The sequence below is a fragment of the Glycine max genome, chromosome 12 (genome assembly GCF_000004515.6).
Source record: "Glycine max cultivar Williams 82 chromosome 12, Glycine_max_v4.0, whole genome shotgun sequence".
Taxonomy (NCBI): domain Eukaryota; kingdom Viridiplantae; phylum Streptophyta; class Magnoliopsida; order Fabales; family Fabaceae; genus Glycine; species Glycine max.
Genome location: NC_038248.2, coordinates 39,970,906 through 39,993,843, shown reverse-complemented (window position 1 = coordinate 39,993,843; position 22,938 = coordinate 39,970,906). Strand labels below are relative to the sequence as shown.

Genomic DNA, 22,938 nt, shown 5'->3' with positions numbered 1-22,938 from the left:
CATTGATAAAAGTAAGAAACGTTATTGCAAAATATAAACTAATAAATGATCAAGAGACTAACATATCATTGATGAAGAGACTAGTAATTGATGCAAAAATATAAATGAAAGAGATTCACTAATAATAATTAACCAAGTTTTTTTTTAGTAGAGATTAGTCGTCAATAAATTAAACACACCTATTTCTTATTAACAAAATAAGACCAAATAAACTTTATGAAAACTTTTCCCAAAGCCATTATAAATGTTAATTATAAAAGATAAAAGATTAGTTGAAAAAATCCAAGGTATATATATAATTCTTTTATGGTACAGTCTTCTAATTTTTGGTACAGTAAAATTTGATGTATTTAAAGTAGGATGATATTTGAATAATAAAGTTATAATTAATCATTTAAATAAATTAAGTTGTAGGATAAAGATTATTCTTCACTCATAATTTATTTGCATGATATTATTTTTAACTAATGTGAAATATCTAACACTTCATTCACGACTATCCATTCTAACTAAGATAAGATAGAAATAACTGCAATTAAAATCACTTTTTAGCAAAAGCCTTATGTCAAACTAACTAATAATAATTGAACCTAATTTGCAGTTGTTTGATTTATTACAAGTTTTATCTAGGCCGTGGGTTATTAGAAAATTATAAACCAAATTACATGTCATTGAAAGAGATTCACTAATAATAATTAACCAAGTTTTTTTTAGTAGAGATTAGTCGTGAATAAATTAAACACACCTATTTCTTATTAACAAAATAAGACCAAATAAACTTTATAAAAACTTTTCCGAAAGCCATCTGTAAAGAAGAATGGAAAATAACAATTTCGCGTTTACCTTGACTTTCTTTCCCCAGTGCTTTTATCTTGGCATTTTAAAGGAAAATCAAGGTAGACTTGCACATATATGTTCTTATAATTACATGTTTTAGTAGGCCCTATGATAATTTTAGATACCCATATATATGTTATGTCATTGAATCCAAATTTGTCTGTGCTGCATCTGTAACTCTCTTGAACCGAATTTTTCAGTTGTGTTATATAGGTAATTGCTCAAAGCATCCCTTCAAGTCACAATGCAATTAGCCATTTTATTCGGTATGTGATCGATGATATATATGTATTTAAGGAGAAAAAATGGCCGCGTCATGACAAATAACATGTCAAAGCTGAAAACTTAATCGATACAAATCAATTTTCATTGGCATAAATGATGCTTGGCCACAAATGTAGAATCATTCATATTATACATCAGCCTGAATATTAATTGCTTGTCTTCTCTTCTGGCCAAGAGAATCAGAATGTCACACTGTAAACATCTTCACCAAAAAATCAGAATGTCCATCACTCTCATGTTGAGTTGGTTTCGGCCTCCTTGCTCTTCTTTTTATTCTTTCTCTATGTTATAATTTTGTTTGGTCATGCACCAAGTCAATATTAAAGCCTAACTAGCCCATTATCCCATAGCTTGGTACACAGGTATATATTCTTTCACGGGAAATAATGTTACTCAAGTCGAATTCAACTATAAGACTGATTATATTGTCTCGATCTAAATATTTAACGTAATTATATATCGAAGATTCAAATTCAAAATTATTGATTAAGCTATCAATTGATTTACATAGTTGATGATCCCATAATTATGTGTTGGTGAATGTCAAATAGTCCTTCTTTTTGTGTCTTTAACAATGTGTGGGACACTTGTGAAGAATTCTATGCGAAAGGATAAAAGTAAGAACTCAGAAGAAATCTTTGTAAAGTGTTGATGAATTGACAAGTACATCAATACGTCTAAGTAGTAAAGTTAAAACAGAAATATGAGTGTCGAATCCATAAAGATTTTGTTTGTACTTAGGTAGATGAATATTTTATTAATAAAAGAAGTTAAAGAAAATTGATTTGAGAAGATTATGAAAAAAATAATAATCTAAATTGACAGAAAATTAAATCAAACAAAATAAGAAATTAAATAAGAATTTAAATTAATTAGTTAAAGACAAAAAAGATAAAAAAAATCCAATATTATTATAGAAGGAAATTCAGAAGATTAGAATGTTAAGAACTTAGCCTGTCAGAGTTGCTCTTTGATGTAATATTAATAATTTTTCTATATTTATAATTATTCAAATTTACACTTGTATCTACTAGTATACTCTAACTTTGGTCCCCCACAAGAAAAAGCCTAATTTATCTATTTTCTCTCTCAAATCCCTTTGTAGAACTAAAATAATAAATTGCATTAAGAATAGAGGTGTATAACAGACTAAACAAATATCAACTTATCCGTAGTGATGACTTTAATTAGATATTTATTCCCAGTTCTATTAGACAATAATGTTTCCCAACATTACCTCTAAAACTTACCATGCAAATGGGTGATCAAGGCACAAGTAATAATATTAAGCACAAGAAAAGATAATGCAAATGTAATATTCACAAATAGATAGGAAGAAAAACTACATTAAGAGTAGTTGACTGTCAAGTTCTCAACAAATGGAGTTTAACCTCTCATTGTCATCGAAGCTTTACAATTGGAAGAGGGAAATATTTAATAAAGAGGGAAAAGATAAGAAAAGGAATGGAAGGAACGAGTGACTCCCAATGTTTGCTTCTCCTTCTTCTCGTTTTTGCCCTCTATAAGAAATTGTATTCTCTTAAAGTTTGTGTTTTTTTTCCTTCTTCTCTCTTGCACTAAGCTCTCGACTTTACTTTCCTGAATTAGCATGTTTTCCTTAATTAATCATGTTTTTTTAACTATTTTCAATTATTTTGTTTAACTTTATTAGTCCTGATTTCCTTAATTAACTTGTTTTTCTTAATTATTGTCTTCTTAACTTATCATGCTTTTTTAGGTTTTATTTTACTCACTAAGTATCATAAATTAATTAAATAATGTTAATTTAACAATTATTTACTCAAAATGTTTTTATAAATTTTTATATAATTTAACCCCAAAATATACTCTAATTAATGGTTATCATAAAAATATTCTTGCTTGTCTTTGTAAAGAAGGGATAGTGCAGACACACAGCTTGCATTGACATTAATTACACGTCATCATATGATTCAAGAAGCTTGGAATCTGTTGTCGGTCCCAAGATCTTGGTAACCCATGATGAATAAAGGCATAAAATAAAAATCTTGTTTTCACGGCTCACTTTTTGTAGCAAAGATATGATGAAGTGTTGGAAGTTACCTTGTGTCTTCTTCATAGATACAGAAAAACCAGCCATTGGCTCTTTGCATACTTGCTTTTATCTTATCAATGCTTTGTCGATTTTGCCTTTATACGAGGATTTATGGGAAAGAAACCGACAGCGGTATCTGATTCAGTTGTTTATTCAAACATGGTTCGATAATGTTGTGACAATTGACTAGTTTCTCTTTGCATCATACATGCTATTATGCTATGAGTTGAGTTGAGTTTCACCATCTGTTTACCCTCTCTTTCGATTTGACTGGCAATTTAGTTTTATACAAGTTCAAATTAAGAGCTAGCTTCAGCTTGTTAAATTCATAAATTGTGATAAAAATGATAATGAGATTCATAAAAGTAGCAGTTGACTCTGATTTAATATTTATGAAACACTTCAAAACATTATTGTCCGAAAATGTAACTAATGACTTTGGAATTTAACATAATAGGCTAAAATATATTTTAATTCTTAAAAGTAGGTTATTTTAATTATCTTTTATTTTATTTTTTAAAATATTTTTTAGTTCTCTGTGAACTAAAAATATACCGGCATTTATTAAATATAGAGATTATAAATTAATAAAATGAAAGTTAAATAAATAAACTCACCTAATTTCAGATATTGTAAGCTTTCATCATTTTAATTTAAATTAAGTTTTGAGATCGAAAATTCATGTAGTATATTTAAAATTTATGAAATGATTATTTAGGTAGCAATAATTACAAAATAAAATTCATACTGAAAAGTTGGATAAACGTACTTATACATTTATTAAGATTGGCGAATGTACGAATTTAAATAAATAATTTTGTCCAGACTGAATTGACTCATGCCAGTCGCTACTTTTTATGTTTTTTGGTATATAACAAACCGAATACATACATGATAATTCAAGTTTTATTAGGAAATGAGATGAGATGGTAAAGTGTATATGCTTTATTTATTTCAGTACACTAGTCTAAGAAATACTGTGATATTGATTGATAAGGGCCTATTTGAAAAAATATATATTTTTATAAATAACTATAAGAATATCTTATCTTTTTTATTTTGTAAATTTTTTATTTATATATTTTATACAAATAATTAAAATCAGAAAATAAAATATAAATATTTTATAATTATTTAAAAAAATATGTTTTCACCTTTTTATAAAAAACAAAATAAATTTTTATTTTTATTCAAAAAATTGAAAAATAACTAGTACCTGAACAATAATAACTATATTTAATGGTCGCTATTAATTATATTAAGAATAATCCATGAAAGAGAATATTATGTCATCCGAAATGTCTATATAATAGCATCAGAGCAATAGAAAATAATATTTTTAGTATCATTTAAAATATAATAAATAACAATTAATTTTTCAAATAAACACCCCCAAACTTTATTTCCCCATGACTTATCATAAACTATAATTTAGTTGTGGCTGATAATTGCATTAAGAAGAATTTATTATCCAAAGTGTCTATCTATAGTATATAGTAGCATCAGAATAAAATTTGACGATGAAGCTGTGTTTTTAGTGGTGAGTTTGCTTTAAACATCACAAGATGATTCAAATGGCATTATACAATATATGGCTTCCTATGTTCATAGATCATAGACAACAAAATGAGCAGAACATTAACTTCAGTATTCCTTTTCTTCAATCTTTTATAAGTCATAATATATTGAAGTCACAACAAGAAAAATCATAGGATGACCCCTAATCAATTCCCATAAACTCCCATTCAATTATAACTATCATGGCCATCTCCAAGCTGGCCCCCCAAATCTTCAGTACATCTGTACTCAACTGTGTCCACAACATTGGTATCAGCCTCAACCATGGTTGTTGTTGTCTCTGTCACCAACTTTGTAGTCTTCTTTGCTGCATCCAAAGCTGTGCCCACTGTCTCCTTAGCCCTTTCTCCCACATTCTCCAAAACCTCTGTTGCCTTCACTGCCCCTTGTGCTGCTGCTCCTACAATTGAATCACCACCCTGAAGAAAAAAGGGTACATAAATATTAATTAGGAAATCCAAATTAACCAAAAACCTAAAGATGCGCATATGTGCAATTAATTAATAACTAGGGTTATATACTTGAGTATGCACATGAGCATTTGCATTTTTAGTACTAGTTGAGTGGAGGTGTTTGACCAAATTTTTGTGTGACATAACTAGGGAAATTCTATTTGCCATTTTTCTGTGACTATGTAATAGTAACACTACTCTCTTGTAATTGTCTTGAAAGGATAAATTAGGACCTTGGGGAGGTTATATAAGAAAGAGTAGAGACAAGGGAAGGAACAAAAAGAGTGAGGGTGTGTGACACGCGGTGGAAGTAACGCTGTGTGCTGAGCATGACTCATGAAAATTAGATTAGCAACTCAACACGTTTAGTGTGCTATTTGCATGACACGTGTCAAGACCTTCATCGGTGGAAATGAATTGAAAGGAGGAGACAAGAACAAATGGGACAACTCTTTCTTTTGGCCGACACATCTTCCCAAAATAAAGGGATTTATACGCTGAATCTTATGATTAGAACTACAAGAGGTTTTCTCTTTTTCTTTGCAAGACAACATTGGAATTTTTGTACAATGATTGCACGTGATCTGCACATGCTATTGACTTGTGAGTTACATTATGGTCGTATCTACAAGGAAAATTTCCTCCTCACGTTGAATTGTACCTGGATTTTCTTTAGAACTTTTTAACTTTTGCATCTTTTTGACAAAATTACACAAATTATTTAATAGGTTTAAAGACTTAAGATCAATGTGTATTTTAAATTAGATTAGGAATCTTTATTTACTCTCATTTTAGAAAATAATTTCATTTTAAAACATTTTATTTATAATGATTTGAGTGTATGACACCGGACACTGGGAATAACTTGTGTAAAATTAATTGCAGAATGTATCAACCTCATATTTTTTTTGGGGGAATTAATATTCTCACCCTCAATTTTGCTATTTACACCCCCATGTGCTTTGAAAAAAATATATTTCCAAAATACCCTTTTAATGGAAATACATTTTCATTATATAAATTATACAACAGAAAGTTATTTAAGTTTCTTTATAAAAGATAAACATATTTTCGTTTTATATTTTTAGCACTCCCTCTTAACCAACTGAAATATGTTTCTATTTTGTTAATTTTTACAAGAAAGAGCTAGTCATGAACCACTGACAACAATGAGTACCAACGACCACAATTTCGAATTTAAATTGTGTGCAAGTTGATCCAATTAAGGAAGAAGGAAGAACTAATTGTGTTGATGGAGACAACTCGCAACTAATCTCCTTGGCCTCTAAGCCTCTCAAGAAAAAGGAACAATGATCCTCTCCAAAGCTCAAATTAAGGAGGATGAAGTGCAGCTAGAGTTCATTGTTATGAAGGAAAATAGGATAAAGATGTTATGGATCAAAAGCTGCATTGTACATATACATCATTTGCTTCTGATACTAATCTTCCTTAGCCTAGACTTTCTTGGACTTTAGAGCGAAACCTTTTTAGCCATAGAATGTTTGTAAGCATCTTCTCAGGGGGGAGCTTACTAATGAGTTTTCCGTGAAAGGTGTATTAGGCACTTCTCCCTAAGCAGAACCCATTTATGATAAGGAAACTTAAGAGAACAAATTAGGGGATTGGTTTTTCTGAAGGTTGTGAGTGGGCAAAACAAGGTGTTGTGTAAGTCAAGTAGTAGTTGCTACTTTGGGTGTGAAGCCTGGATAGGCTTTTAAAAATAATACTTAAGTATAGTCTGCAAAGGCTTAGAGAATATTAATGGTGAAGTCTAAAGAAGATTTTAGAAAGAATACTTAAGTGAAAGCCTGGAGAGGCTCTTTGAAAGAATGCTCAGAAGGAGCTTGTAGAGGCTAGCTTCAGGAAAGAAATAATACCACAATTGGTGCTTATGTTAATGAAAATCCTATAGGTGTATGGACTGGACATAGTCCAAGGTTGTGGGTAAACCGATATAAAATTTGTGTGTGCTTTATCTTTCTTTACTAATTCTGATTTGTTGCTTTTATATTTTTTGTTACAAAACATACTTTACAATGCTAACTATAAAAACGACAAATTATATTTTCTGTATGGAAAACTTTTATATTTGACCATGCCTTCTTCATCTTTAAGGGTGATGAGCCTCCTAAGTCTCACCATAAATCTTTTGCTTCCTTCAGAGGAAGGAAATTCTTCAACCCCTGTAAAGGTTCCAAAAGTTATTTCTGGTAAAGGTTGAAAACATTAAACAGACATTACTAAGTTTGATAAGGGCAAAGGTAAAAAAGTAAAGAAGAAAAGGAAAGGTGAGTTTCCTCTAAATACCCTTCTTGGATTTTCTTAGGTATTAGGGAAGTGATAACTGCCTTGTATGCTTATATATCTTGGCATTTATCTTAAATTTTCGTGACTTAAAAATTTGTTTTAATCACTTTTATGTTAATCTAGCTATAAATTATGACTAGGTTTAGTGTTTTTAACCTTTTAGAAGATTTTGGAAGATTAACATTTGGAAGTTCAAGCCAAACATCTTTGGAAGCATATTTTGAAAGCCAAAAGCCAACATTTTTCATTTTTCTTGTTGAGGTTGGCTTAAGAATGTAGAAAAGTGCCTTTTGTTTGTTGTCAACTTGAGGCTGGGCATGAGAAAGCTAAAGTTGAACGTGAGAAGTTTAATGTTGGGCATGAGAGTGTTGACGTGGCATTAGTGAAGCTAAAACAAAGGGATAAAAAGCCAAATGAAGGGGATTTCGTTAGTTTTGGTTTAGAGAGCTATCTAGGGCATTGTGAGGGGCTAGGAAGCTCTCACTTGTTTTCTATGGCTTTCCTACCAACTCTCATCATTTTGTGCATCATTTTCTCTTAATTTTTTGCATCTTCTTGTTCTTCTTTTAGTTATGTAGTTAGGTTAACCCTTGTTGGAACTAATGTAGTTGAACCCATCTTCATGTCTACATTGTAGTCATTAATCTATGTTCATTTTTATTATTAAGTGCTCTATTTTATACATTAATGCTTGCTTTAACTTGATCACCCATTTGCTTGATTTTGAGGTTTGAATAGTCATTGGAAAATGTATTTAAACTTAGAAATGAAAAAGAACACCTAATGAGTTTTGTGTCTAGGGATGGAACAAAACTTGTTAGTCATCTTTTAACTTTTTTTTCTTAATGCATGTTACTTGGCTAAACTAATTCAATGAATTGATAGTTTAGTCAAGGGACTTAGGCTTTTTCCATCCAAGGAATTGGATTTGAGTATTTTGTGAGTTGATGATAATAAATGAACCTTAAACTAGATTATTGACCTTTGTATACATGATGAGATGGTTTGGTGAAGTCAATCCCAAAACTTCTATCCATTGTTGTCTTACTTATTTTTACCGCATTTCAAGTGTTCGTAAAAATTACCAAAAAGAGTTTTTTGTTATTTTGCTTTTTAATTTCCTGTTTATTTAAGTTCTTGCTTTTTACATTTTCACAATCAAATTAAAATTGTTGTTCTGATAGCCATAGTTAGTGAATGTTGTTATTTTGACGAGTATTACATGAGTCCCTATGGATATGATACTTGGACTACTATTTTATACTATTTATACAATTTAGTACACTTGCCAAGGAGTTCACAGGGAGGTCGACACCTATTGTTCTTGGATGTTAAATTGGGATTGAATTACTCAATTAAAAAACTCAATGGCATTAATGATCTCTAATCACACAAATAATGTTATTGATGATGAAGCATGTACCTCCTTCGAATTTGTCTTCTAAAGAGCCCCCTGGTAAGCCTGGATTTACCTATGTTTACAAAACTAAAACTAATGCTCCCTTTCACTACTTTTGAGTACAACATGCTCATCATACTTAACCTAGCCCTTACGCAACTTCACCTTGACAGTTGGGCCTTTATATGTGCCTTCAAAACTTTAGGCAATTATTTGAACATTATTCCAACTCCTAACAATTTTATGTACTTTTACCATCTTAAGCTCAACTTAAGGACCAAGATTGGTTAGATTTCATTGAATGGTACCAAAAATAAGGCATATTTACTTTGTATAACCAATCATGGAAAAGATTCAAGTCTTACTTCTTTTGTTGTATAAACCCAAATTTGATGGTATTTTTGAGTGGGTTTTCATGTTAATGCATTTTAACATTTTCATTAACAAAACTCATGGTTTGGTGTAAGTTTGTGAAAGACAAGTGCTTCAAAGGCTTCATGTGGAAAAGAATTAAAAATTATGCATTTTTAGAGCCATTCAAGCATTACTAAGAAAACCACGACCATGGTGGATTTTTTTACCAATATGACCATCTCTAGACTATGCTAATTCAAAGGAATTATTTTATAGGTCAGATGGAAAATCAAAATTCCCCTTTACTGGGAACAGTTTTCTACTTAATTTAATTTTCATCTATTCAAAGGTAAAAAAATAAAGAGAAAAAAGAAATGTGAGTTTCCTCCAATTAACCTTCTCGGATCTTCTTGGGTATCAGGGGATGTAAACACCTATTGTTCTTGGATGTTAACTCAAGATTGAATTTCTCAATTGAGAAACTCAATGGGATTAACGACCTCTAATCACACAAATAATGTTATTGATGATGAACCATGTACCTCCTCCGAATTTGTCTTCCAAAGAGCCCCCTGGTAAGTTTGAATTTACCTATGTGTACAAGTGTCTATTTTCAAAACTCAAACTAACACTCCCTTTCACTACTTTTGAGTACAACATGCTCATCATACTTAACCTAGCCCACACACAACTTCACCTTGACAATTGGACGTTCATATGCGCCTTCAAAATTTTAGGCAATTATTTGAACATTATTCCAACTCCCAACAAGTTTATGTACTTTTACCAACTTAAGCTCAACTTAGGAACCAAGAGTGGTTGAATTTCATTGAATGGTACCAAAACTAAAGCATATTTACTTTGTATAACCAATGTTGGAAAAGATTCAAGCCTTACTTATTTCGTTGTATAAACCCAAATTTAATGGTATCTTTTAGTGAGTTTTCATGTCAATTTAATGCATTTTGACATATTTTTATTAACAAAACTCATGAATTGATGTAAGTTTGTGAAGGACAACTGCTTCAAAGGCTTCGTGTGAAAAGAGTTGAAAATTATGCATTTTTAGAGGTATTTAGGCATTACTAAGAAAACCACAGCCATGGTGAATTTTGTACAATTGTGGTCATCTCCAAACTATGACGATTCAAATGAGTTATTTTATGAGTTAGATGACAAAGAAAAATTCCCCTTTTATTGGGAATAGTTTCCTATTAAATTTAATTTTCATCTACATCAAGTGTTATCCCAATCAGATCTTGACAATAACTTTTTGTCTAAACTTCCATGTCCAGTTATTAAAAACACCTTAGAACTTCTAGTTGTTTTGAATCCTTACAAGCTTATTGATGGTGAATATTGTTGCTCAATATACACTTTATGCATTTTTTGTTTAACTTTGTTACTTGCTTAACTTCAATTTTCGTGTTATGTAGAGATTATGGGCGACTTCAACTACAAAAATCTTTGAGCTAAAGTAGGTACTGCAAAAGATGAAGATCCTTTGGCGAACCTTTCTCGACCTACAAATGAAACGAAAATCGCTCAACCGATAAACAAAATCGACCAAGGAAGCATTAAGGTACCTACCAAAAATGAATCAAGAGTGAAGTTAATTGCAAAATGTGACCAAGCTATGGAGAATAATGATAAAGCTCACCAGGATGTTGTCCAACGGTATGATCAAAATATTCAAATTACTGAATGATATAGCTCATCGGGGTGTTTTCATTCAAAATGATCAAAATATTCAAGATGATCATAAAGAAACTCAAATAGATTGGTATTGAATGATTATATTCAAGTGCAACCCTGTCACCTCTTTGAATAGTTTCTTCTATTATGCCACCAAAATAAAAAGAAAAGGCTAAATTGTAATTTTTCTTCCCCTATAATTTTAAATTCGCAATTTTGATCGAGTTGTTTCTAAATCAAAACATTTAGTGTTTCTATTTTTCTGAATAAACAATTTGGATCCTTCCATCACTTGACAATCCAAAGTCAAACATTGACTTTGATATAAAATATTAGTGTTAATGTGACACTTATGTAGACTGTTGACATAACTCTTATATGACAAGATATTAAATAAAGTGAAAAATAAAAGAATCTTAACAAGAGATAAACTCATGACCTCTTATTCAAAGATAATGTAATAAATCACTAAAACACTTGTTTTTTTTAGTTAGTTTCATAAACACCGTTTTATACGTATCATTAGTTAAGAATTGCTAATATTTTTTAAATTATAATTTATAAATTAAAAAAGATTTAATATATAAATCTTTTAAATTTTATTTTATATCATTTTATATATGTTTTTATTTTAAATAATTTACATATTTTTATTTAAAATTTATAAATTTATACTTAAGTTTCATAGTAAATATATAAATTACTTATATAAATTGTGTACATTTATTTTTATATATAAATAAATCTAGTTTTATTTTAATTATAAAAGTAATAAATTTTTAATTTTTTAGATTATTTAAATTTATGTAATTTGTATAAATTATATAAAATATTTTTTAAAATAATCTATATATTAGCTTATATTTTTCTAAAAATTATGATAAATAAGAACAAATATTTGTTAATTTCTATTAAAATAAAATTTTATAATAAAATAAATATATGTAAAATTAAATATTATCACAGCAGGTCTTCTTGTTTCTCTTCATCCATATCCTCCCTCTTCATCGCCCCATTTTCACTACTTCCTTTTGCCACTGCATTACTACCCTGCAACATTTAATTTTCAACTCCCCATGATAATTTATATCATATTAATCATATGATATTCACACTCATTTACACGTTAAAAAAAGTAATTCTTAACATATGTTACTGTGTATATTGAGTTAATGATAAGTGTTAACATACTTCAAAACATTCATTTTAAAACACTTTTTATGGTTTATTGAAGATTTGTTTGAAATTATAAAATGAGAAAAATACAAATTAAATAAGAAGTAAAATCTACACAAGCTTATAATAAAAATGTTCAAAAGAATATATCTATAAATATGTTGTTGCAAAGCATTTCTCTTTCAATTAATATATAGTCAAAATTTGTATCAAGAGAGGAGAGGGATATATACTTCGGCACGTTCATAAGCAGTGGATAAAGAAGCCGTGGAAAGGGGAGGAGAAACGTAAAAGGGAATCGATTTGGAGACCCCAAGGATTGTTTTCTTGGTTAACAACATTTGTAACCTTGGTGCTGCTCATTTGCTATATCTCTTCTTCTAGTAAATAGCTACCTCACTTTTATTGTTAGCATTGATATATATTAGGATTATTAATCGGTGAAGGCAGCATTTGAGAGTTTTTGAGTAACACGATGAAAGAGTTTTGGATGGACACGTTCGTGACATGTGTCATTCAGCATTTGCTGAGTAAGAACTAAAACAAATGCATGTATCTTCTGTAGTTCTATTTGACAGGTTATTTTGTACCATCTTCTACTTTTATTTATTTCGATCTTGAAAATATTGTTTATTTTATTTTATTTTTATCTTGAAGTCATCACAAGATTGTGATGACATCAATTGCATATATTTCTGATTTTTCTCAATTTTGATAGTCGCAAAAGAGTTGTAATATAAAACCAAACAGTAATACAAATAGAATTTAGATAAGAATGAATTTGTCTAGACATTCTAGGCGCAAGAACTACTTATGATGTAAGAGGCACTCGTGATGTTTTTAATTTAAGCATTGTTTTTTGTTGGGCTCAAATATATAAATAATTAGTGTAAGTTTTGGTAGCTGTTGTTTCCATGTGATTTGAGGAGGCCTAGAAAATGGGAAGTCCCCAATTTAGTCCACTAAGTTACTATTGGGACTACGTGGGGTTCTATCTTTGCTATCTCAGCTTAAATAATGTTTGGGGTGATTCAATTTACATTTTTTTTTTCTTTTTTGCACTTTGAATTCCTATTTTTTATATTTTGAAGATTAGATATCTAAATGTAAAAAATAAGTCAAAACTAATTTTGGAAATAAGAGAAGATGTGAAGAGAGAAGAATGGCAATAGAATTACCCTAATGTTTGACTATGTGCTCATTTCGGCCGGTCAAAAGCCTTGTCTATACGTGCCATTTGTTGGATACTAGAATCGTTTCTCTAGTCGTGGAAAGTATTTTGAGAGTTATAGGATCAGACCATTCCTTTTGCAGAGGCTAGTCTCTTAAATAAATATCAGCATCTCGAAGAATTAATCTTTAATTTCCTTCATGTTAAGAGATATTTTAGTTCACCCGAAAATGTATTACATCATTATCTTTTCTTATTTTTAGGTCAATACAATTAGTTCTACAAAAAGTATCTAATAATTTACTCTCGATTTTTATAAACCTAAAACTCTATGCAAATTCTACCCAAAACTCCTATTCGATATAAGCTTTAAACATGAAAAAGGGAAGGAGAGCCAAAGTTGGGTATCCAGGTCCATGGCTATCCTCATGCTAATTATTGTGGGGTCCCAGGAATTTTTGTCTATCTTGTACCCTTGTGTTCTTACTTTTTTATCCACTATTTTCTCCTATGCCTCTCTATTTTCAACTACACATCAAATCAGAGGAGAACATTTCCTTATTACTTGGCCTCATTTTGTAGTTGAAAATTTCAATTTAAAATGGGAACGTATTGCTTCTACTTTCATAGATAATGACTTGACCAACATCATTTCTACTTTTTTATGTCTGAAGTACCATATTAATATACAAGGCATTATTAGTCACCATACGCGGAAGAGACATTGCTTGGATATGTTTATAACCACCCATTTTGTATTAGGTGAGTTCACAATGGAGAGAGTTCTCAGCTGCCCAAAAAGCTACAGCATATATTTAAATGTGTTATTGCAACTTTGTGGTTGGTTTCATGGGATTTTAGATTAATCAAAACTTTTTTGTCAATATAGAATTTCGAGCAACCATAGAAAAGTTTCGTCCATTTCCTATAGAAAAGCCACTTTTGAGTGTTGGTGTTCCGCAGCCAGCTCCTGCCAATTAAAGTAATGGAATCATATGAGAGGGGTTTCAACATGGAAAAGACAGTCCCATGTATTATAGATGGCAGTGGAATTTCACATCAATGCTATGATGGGGTTTATTTCTTCAACCAATTGATGAATTCCTTGGTGCATGTTCCACTCATCTTGTTATGGCCATGATGATGCCCCGCGTTTTCAGTTGTTTTGTCCATCCTCCATTAAACAAACCACTAAGAAATGTTATTCTCTTTTTGATTGAAGGGATAATCCCGTCACCAATTTCGTTAGAAGAAAGTAGTCAATGTTTTTTTCTCCCATCAAAACCCTCCTTCACTTGAAAATTCAAGTCGAGCAACCATAGTTGTAAAACTCAATTAACCGGTTGAATTGGTCCAACCAAAACTTGGTGACCTACTTAGACTGGTTCTATTATTGGATTAATCACACAATTGATCTAATCAAACCTAACCAGTTAAGTGTCGGATCTCGGTTGGACCAGTCTGATCCGACCGATTTTACAAAAAAATAAAAAATAATAAAAATGAACCACATCTATGACATCGTTTTGATATCTCATTATTATCAATTATTATTTTGGATTTTGGAGTATGGATGAACTTTTCTCACTCAAATAATATTAGTTATATTCTTATATATAATAGATACATATATAATTTTAAATTTTTAATATATATCGGATCAAATCGGACTAATTACTGATCCACCAGTTGGACTACTGATTAACTGACTCACTACCTCGACCGAATCAATGATTGGGCCCGGTTTCACACCTATGCTAGCAACTCGTTTTCAGTCATTATTTTCCATAAGAAAAATAGCATAGTTTGGAAAACAAGGTATCATGCAAATATTATTTCCTGATCTAGTCACTGAATAGATTTTTGCTACTGGATAGTCTTTGATTTTGCAATGAAAAAGAGCAAGGAATTTACTTGCTATAGGTAGAAAAGATTCTTATATCTACATTATCCTGCAGCGGATTTTGGGAAGGCATAAGCCAGTCACATAGAAGAAACAAGTATGACATGAATACTAGACAAAAGTGAGTTGAAGAGGCATAAACACCAAAATGAGTTAATGAAATGAACTTCTACTGCAGAGGTTGTTTGTTATAACCCAGCATTAGAAGATAAAAATCTCAACAAGCACCACAAAATTTGCTATATATTCATGGCTGGTTACAAAATGGAATAGATAGTTCAAGAAAACTAGATTACTAAAACAATATAGTAATTTATTCAGGCAAGACTTTTATCTTGCTAACTAATGCCACAAATGTGCCTCCGCAAGAGTGGCTGTCTGAGACAATTTGCTAGGCTTCTATTGATTTATTTTTCCTTGTTGAAATAAGGATTAAGGAAACACCTGAATTTAGTGAGTCAATTAAGTTTGCAATATGTTGTAGAGACTATACAAGTTATACTACTTGGAATCAACTCTTGTTAAGAAAAAGAAATAGTGCATGCATGCTTTTTAGGAACAAGCATAAACCACAAATATTAGCCACACAAAGTGAATCTTACCAACAATCAGGAATAGACAAAAATATCCAAAACTGAGTGATTTAGACCAGGTAAAGAAGTCAGCCTGAGAAGAAAAGACACCTAATTTGGAAGTATTAGAAATTTTGTCATAACTTGCCATGCATCACATGCACATGCAGGGGCACAGTGAACAAGTCCGACTAAGACATAACATTAAAATCACTAACAATTGGCCACAAATTATCAACAGGAAAAAAAGAAAAATACTCATACTGTTTATTGCAAAACGATCTCATTGCCAAAATTATCATTTATACATATTACACCTATCAGTATTAATGAACTAAGGGACTAAAAAACGAAATAAGGACTACTGTATCAATAACATTCCACCTTCATACAACAAACTTGCTTTACAACTTTTTAGTCAATGATACACCAACCAAAACCCAAATATCAGGGCAGGAATGCAACTAAGATCACTGTTGAGAACCAGCAAATCTTACACTATCAAGCCATGAAACAACTACTTCAATAGAAGGTCTCTGCCTAGGATCTTGGTTTAGGCATTTACAAGCAATGGCAAGCACCTCCAATAGCTGTTTCTCATGATCCTTATGCCAAATTGCTGGATCAAAAATTTCCTGCTCCTTATTCTCGGATTTCATCTGATACACCCAAGACATCAGATTCCTGCAGTTTTTCCCCTTGATGACTTCCACAGGCCTTCTACCAGTAAGAAGCTCAAGAAGAACAACGCCAAAACTATAAACATCACCCCTAAAGGTTGCTGTCAGTGTCTGACTATATTCTGGAGGAATGTATCCTAAAGTTCCTACCAAGTCTGTTGTGACATGAGTGTCATATGGTTGAAGTAGCCTCGAGAGACCAAAATCAGCCAAATGAGCTTCAAACTTGTCATCCAAAAGTATGTTGCTAGATTTAACATCTCGATGCACTATGAATGGTTCACACCCCTTATGCAAGTAAGCTAATCCACGAGCAGCGCCTTGTGCAATCTTGAGTCTAGAATCCCATTTGAGAGCTGAACTTTCATCGACACACTCATGTAGCCAATAATCCAAGCTTCCATTCTCCAAGTATGAGTATATTAGCAATCTTTCATTGCCATGCCGACAATAACCTTTCAGAGAAACAAGGTTCTTGTGTTGAGCTCTTGAGAGGGCTTCTACTTCAGCTTGGAATTCACGTTCCATCTGGCCACAGTCCCCTGAAAGTCTCTTGATTGCTGCTTTTGTGCCATTTGGAAGATATGCCTTGTAGACAAGACCAAACCCACCACAACCAATAATATTTGCCTGGTTGAAATTGTTTGTGGATTTTAACAAATCTGCAACTGTAAGATCCTTGCAATCTGAATTCTGAAAAAGCACCAACTTTGAGGAAACAAGTGCTTCGGATGACCTGTGTGGCCTGCTATTGAGTTCCTCATCAAAGTTATCCATAGACTTATCATCATTCCTCTTTGACAACCTTAGCAGAATAATTGCAAGAAGCAGTGCAAGCCCAATCCCTATACTGATTGTAATGCCAAGGACATTGCTTCTACCACGTTTTTTGGAAGAACCAGAAGAATTGTTGGGACTTGTATTGTTGACAATTTTGCAAGGAGAATCAATTTCCCTACAAAGCCCCTGGTTGCCCTCGAAACTTGAACTAGGGAAGCTTAAAAACTGCCCTCCAGTTGGAATTGGTCCATCTAAGTGATTATGTGCCACACTGAACTTTGACAAGAATGTGAGGTTGTTAAATGATGGAGGAATTTCTCCAGAAAGATCATTATAAGACAAATCTAATGATTCCAAGTTCTCCATCTCTGAAATTGTGCTAGGAATGGTACCAGTGATGTTGTTCCTGCTTAAATCCAAGGCATGCAGTGCTTTCAATTGACCAATTTCAGGCCATATATTTCCACTCAATATGTTATTGCTCAAGAGAATTGAAGGAGGGAAACTTGAGGCCTGGTTATATTGCAGTCCACTTACACTTGTGTTTCTCTTAACAAAGAGAGGAATGAATGCAAAAGCAGCAAGATTTTCTCTATTACAGTTTGCACACATGAGGCCCTTCAACTCTGTCAGACCTATTGGTATTTCTCCTGTGAGAGAATTATTTGAGAAATCCAAATAGAACAAGCTGTCCATCTGACCAATCCAAGAAGGAACACTACCATTCAAATGGTTCCAAGACAAATCAAGAACTGCCAACTTCCTGCAATTGAATAACCAAGAAGGAATATGGCCTTTAAGACCACAATTCCCAAGTGCTAAAATCATAAGACTCTCAAATCCTACGGTCACACTTTCTGAAATTTCCTCACCATGGAAATTCTTAGAGAGGATAAGGGTGGTGAGATTTTTGCACTGCTGCAGAACAGACACTGCCCCAGATAAGTTCTCAATGCTGTTGTTTGAGAAGGATACAAACAAAAGTGAAGTGAGGTTGCCATAGTTTTCAGGGACAGAACCAGTTAAACCATTCCTAGCAAGGCTTAAAACTTTCAATTCTCGGCAATAGGACAGGGAAGTTGGAAGGGGTCCAATGAAATGATTAGTAGCAAGGTCAAGTGTTTGAAGATTAGACAAGCCAGTGAAATTAAGACCAATTGGCCCTGACAAGGAATTATTTCTAAGATCAAGCACCCTAAGCTTAGAGCATAAAGCCAAGGTGGAAGGCAAGGGTCCAGAAAATGAATTGGCATGTGCTTGTAATTCTTCTAGCTGCAAAAGGTTCCCAAACACATTTGGGAATTCCCCAGAAAACCTGTTCCCAGAAACCACCAAAGTTTTTAGGTTAGAGAGCTTACTTAGATGCTTGGTTAACTGGCCAGATAAATTGTTGGCACAGACTGTGAGTTCCTCCAAGGCTGACATTGAATACAAGGAATCTGGAAGAGAGCCAGCAAATGCATTGGAATCCAAATGCAGCCTTTGGAGAGAAGTGGCGCAGTTGTCCAAGCCTTCAAGACCACCATCAAAATGATTTACAGACAAATCAAGGGTGTGAAGATCCTTGGGGGCCCTGCAAATTTGTGAACTGAATCTGCCAGTGAATGAATTGTTACTCACATTGAGAGCAAGGAGATGAGGGAATTCCCCAAAAGGGAAGAGAGCTCCAGTAAGTAAATTGCTAGAAATATTCAACACTTCAATGGATTGCAAACCAGAAAGAGCTCCAGCAGCAGGTCCAGACAGCATGTTATGGCTCACATCAAGATACTTCAACAGCTTCAATTTGGAGAACTCCACAGGCAAAACACCCTTAAGATGATTGAATGAAAGATTCAGCAAATTGAGCTGATCTAGCTGTGCCAAAGAGGGTGAAATTGTACCATTGAGACCCATTTCGGGAAGGATCAACTTGGTCACTCTACTAGCCACTGTTCCACCAGCAGCACCAGTCACATTAGCACAAACAACTCCAAGCCAATTGCAGCAGACAGTGTCATTGGACCATGCTGTGATGATAGAGCCACTTGTAAGGTTGCCAGCAAACTCCTTCAGAGCTGATAAATCATGAGGGTCACAAGATAGGGCTTGATTATTATTATTATTAAGCCCTAGTGACAAGCAAAGTAAGCAAGCCAAGAAACACCACTGCAAAAGTGTCACTGAGAAACATCTTAACAGCACCATTGCTGAAACCAAACTGATATACTCAGCTCAGAATCATGCATGAACACAGCAGAAGCTAATAGTATCACTGAACTTGAGAAGAAGAACCACAACTGAAGTAAATTAAGTAACTTTTTGTCACAACTGCAAGACTTTCAACCCTCAAACTGCAGCAAACAACAACTTGCACCTTGCAAGTGAAAAGCCCCATTTTCAAGGAAAAGATATGGTTCACCAATCCCCACCAGAACCAAATCCCAAGAACAAGAGAGATATGAGACAGTGGGAGAGCCCCTACTCAATCTGAAAGCAGATTCAGAAACACCACCCTTGAAGAAAGAGATAAGATGCCCAAATGAAGATACTTATATCCCAATTCCCCAAACACCAAAGAAAGTAGAACAGGGACCATATGGCAACAGCTTGCGGACGAAGCAATCAACAGTGACCATTAAAAAATGAAAGTGAGAAAACAATCAACAAAACAAGTAGAGGGTGTGAGATCCCTCAGTCCCCACCTGAAATGTAAGATCTTTGACCCCAAAAACAAAAACCCTTCACCTCAAACTCAACTCAACACACACCATTTAACATGAAAAAAAAAATCCCACGGGATCTCTCAGGAATCACAACACAACACCCCTCCAAAGACAAAACCTTTTGCACAAAAGTGAAATCTTTGTTTGCTTGGTGCAGCAGAAACAAGAAAGGTTTGAAATTTATGCTTAAAGGTGATCTGAAGAAGCAGTACAAAGAAAAGGGAAGCTAGCAACAGTGCCCTGAGAACCTAATCTCAACAAACTTTCATCAAACGGGCCCCCTTCAGCTTCCAAACCAAAACCTTTGTTTATTATTATTTTTTTTATAATTCCTCTTCCAAAGATTTTAATTTTTTCTTTTTTCTGTCAAAGGGTAATAACTGTCAGCTCTCTCAGATTTTCAAACCTAAACAGTGATAGATAGAATCTAGAGGAAGACAAGGATAGCAGATATCTCAAATCAAGGAACCATGATGTAGGAGAGATGTGTAGTAATGGTAATAATGGTAAAAGACAGAAAAGGAAAGTTCTCTCTCTTTACCCAGAATCTAAATATTTATTATAAGAAATAAATAACCTCCTTTAACTTATTTTTATTATTAATATTAATTAATAGCATTTAATATATATCAATTTTCAATTTAATAAACAATTTAAGTCCAGGAAGTATTTAATGATACAATAATAAAGTATATTAAAAATATCTCTCGTAAGAATTTAAATGTATTACTACTTATATTAATATATATCAATTTATTTAACAATTTAAGTCCATGTAGTATTAATGTAAAAAAAAAAGTTACATTATTAATCAATAAAAAAATATTTCTTTTGAATTTTAAATAATTTTTATAAAAACTAATAAATTTATTATATATAATTAGGAGTGTTTCCAGTTTAATTCAATCTTTAAAAAAAATCATTCAAATCAAATATAAAATAAAAATATAATTTAGTTTGATTTCATTTAAATATAACATCAAATTCAAATTAAACTAAACTAATATTTTGTGATTTGATTTGAGTGGATTTGGTGAGTTTCTTATCTTTTATTAAGTAGCCTTATTTAATTATTATGTTATATTATTTTAACATTAAATTGTATTTTTTTTATCAAATTTTGTTTAATATGTTTTAGTTGAAATTATTATTTTTAATTTTATTGAGCATTTTATAAAATGATATTACTAATTTTTTTAGCATAATAGTAAATTATACATCACTTGATATTTAACTTTTAGTACATATTTTTTTTAACATATGAAAGCAAAATATGCATATTAATTATAAAGGAAAGGAAATTTCATAAATCATTTAATACTTATTATTAATTATCACAACAAAAATCACTTATTACATACTCATTATTAAAAAAAATACCCTATAAATCACATACCATAATCATCAAAAAACTTAAAGAATACCAGTTATATAATGTTAAATAAAATTAATATATTTATAATATGCAGTTTAGTTTGATTTTATAACAAGATTCGAAGATCAAAACAAATCACCAAAAACATGTGATTTTTGAGGTTTTTGATATTTACAGATTTTTTTAATTAGTTGACAATTTCTAAAAGAAATGGTTCGGTTTTAAACGATCCTATATATAATTTATAATTAAATGATATAAAACATTTTTTTATGATGTTATAAATATAAATTATCTAAAAAATTCTAATTCGTGATTTTTGCAGAGAATCTAAACTTAATTGATACTTGAGTGAAACTAATGTTAATATAATATAAAAGACTTGTATATTAATTTATTATTATTAAAAAAAATTAACGAATATTATTGATGTAACACCAATTTAGCTTTTTTATTAAAAAAAACATTTATTACTCATAATTCTATTCCTAATATATGAACTATGAAGACATTTTGATAGGGAGATAATCAGTATTATAGTATTTAATATTAATATTTATATTAGTTGGTAGATTTGAAAAAGGACAAAGGGGCAGGGGCTGACTTATGTACAATTATATATGGATTTGATGAGAGAAGACAAAAAATGTGTTAGCTAGGAGGCATTGCATTGCAAAGGCAGAAACAGCAAAAGTCTGAGTTGCTGACTTAGGAACGCAAACCCCATTTCTCTCTCTCTCTTATTGTCAATGCGGGGCACCTAATTTTGTCTGTAGTGGTGAGTGACAATGGATTGGACAACTTGGGATGAGCTAAAACGAGGAACAAGGGAAAATAGCTTCTTTCTTTCGTTGCTTCAACGTTCAAAGTTCAAAGTTCAAAACCCATGTTTCAATTATGCGCGTGGACGCACACTTGCTTGAACCTATTTCCATTATTACGGTTGGTTTGCATGTTTTGAATATTTCAAATTTCTAGTACGTAAACATGTATAGAAAAATATATTTGGACACTCTTTTGAACGTAAACACTTGAATAAAATAAGAGAACAAATGAGTTATTGATGCTATTAATAACATGATACAACCAGAAAAGAGAAATAGAGGATTTTAATTTGAGGTGTTGGTGTTATGGGAGTCTTGAAATATCATTGTCCAACATACACATATATATTGAAGGTAAATTTAAAGCGTTTAATAATTACTTATTGTCAATAGAAAAAAAATTATTCGGCCACTGACCAATCACAAAATATTATTGATATTATCTTTAAAAAAATCATAAAATATTATTGATATAATTTTTAATACATTTGTTTTTAAAATAAATAAATTTATTATATATAATAAAATATTATTAAATAATAATATAAAACTGTTTATGTTTTGATTACATCATCATTAAATTAAAATTGAAAATAATTTAAAATGATGCATAGAAGTTAAAAATATGTATAAATAGTTGATATAAATTCTTCCAAATATATTTTTAAAAACAAAAATAAACTAAAAACTATTTTTGGTCCATATTTTATTTTTAATTTTTTCATTATCTTTTTAAAATTCATTATATTTTTTTATGTGTATAATGCATAG

The 22,938-nt window shown here is 31.5% G+C and overlaps 2 protein-coding genes and 1 long non-coding RNA gene across 3 annotated transcripts; all 3 read right to left on the bottom strand.

Moving 5' to 3' along the window:
* Positions 1 to 4,823: 4,823 nt before the first annotated feature.
* LOC100813977 (uncharacterized) lies at positions 4,824 to 5,456 on the bottom strand. The gene is made up of 2 exons (XM_014764846.3): positions 5,296 to 5,456; positions 4,824 to 5,193 (listed from the first exon to the last, which is right to left on the bottom strand). Exons 1-2 carry the CDS (start codon positions 5,392 to 5,394, stop codon positions 4,942 to 4,944), a joined length of 351 nt encoding a protein of 116 aa, XP_014620332.1. The 5' UTR covers positions 5,395 to 5,456; the 3' UTR covers positions 4,824 to 4,941.
* A 6,406-nt stretch (positions 5,457 to 11,862) lies between these two features.
* On the bottom strand, positions 11,863 to 12,743 carry LOC121173222 (uncharacterized). The gene is made up of 2 exons (XR_005887645.1): positions 12,391 to 12,743; positions 11,863 to 12,031 (listed from the first exon to the last, which is right to left on the bottom strand). It is a non-coding gene; the product is annotated as an uncharacterized lncRNA (long non-coding RNA).
* A 3,326-nt stretch (positions 12,744 to 16,069) lies between these two features.
* Positions 16,070 to 20,389, bottom strand: LOC100797812 (phytosulfokine receptor 2). The gene has a single exon (XM_041007639.1). The coding sequence runs from the start codon at positions 19,448 to 19,450 to the stop codon at positions 16,274 to 16,276; it is 3,177 nt and encodes a 1,058-aa protein (XP_040863573.1). The 5' UTR covers positions 19,451 to 20,389; the 3' UTR covers positions 16,070 to 16,273.
* Between the last annotated feature and the right edge of the window lie 2,549 nt (positions 20,390 to 22,938).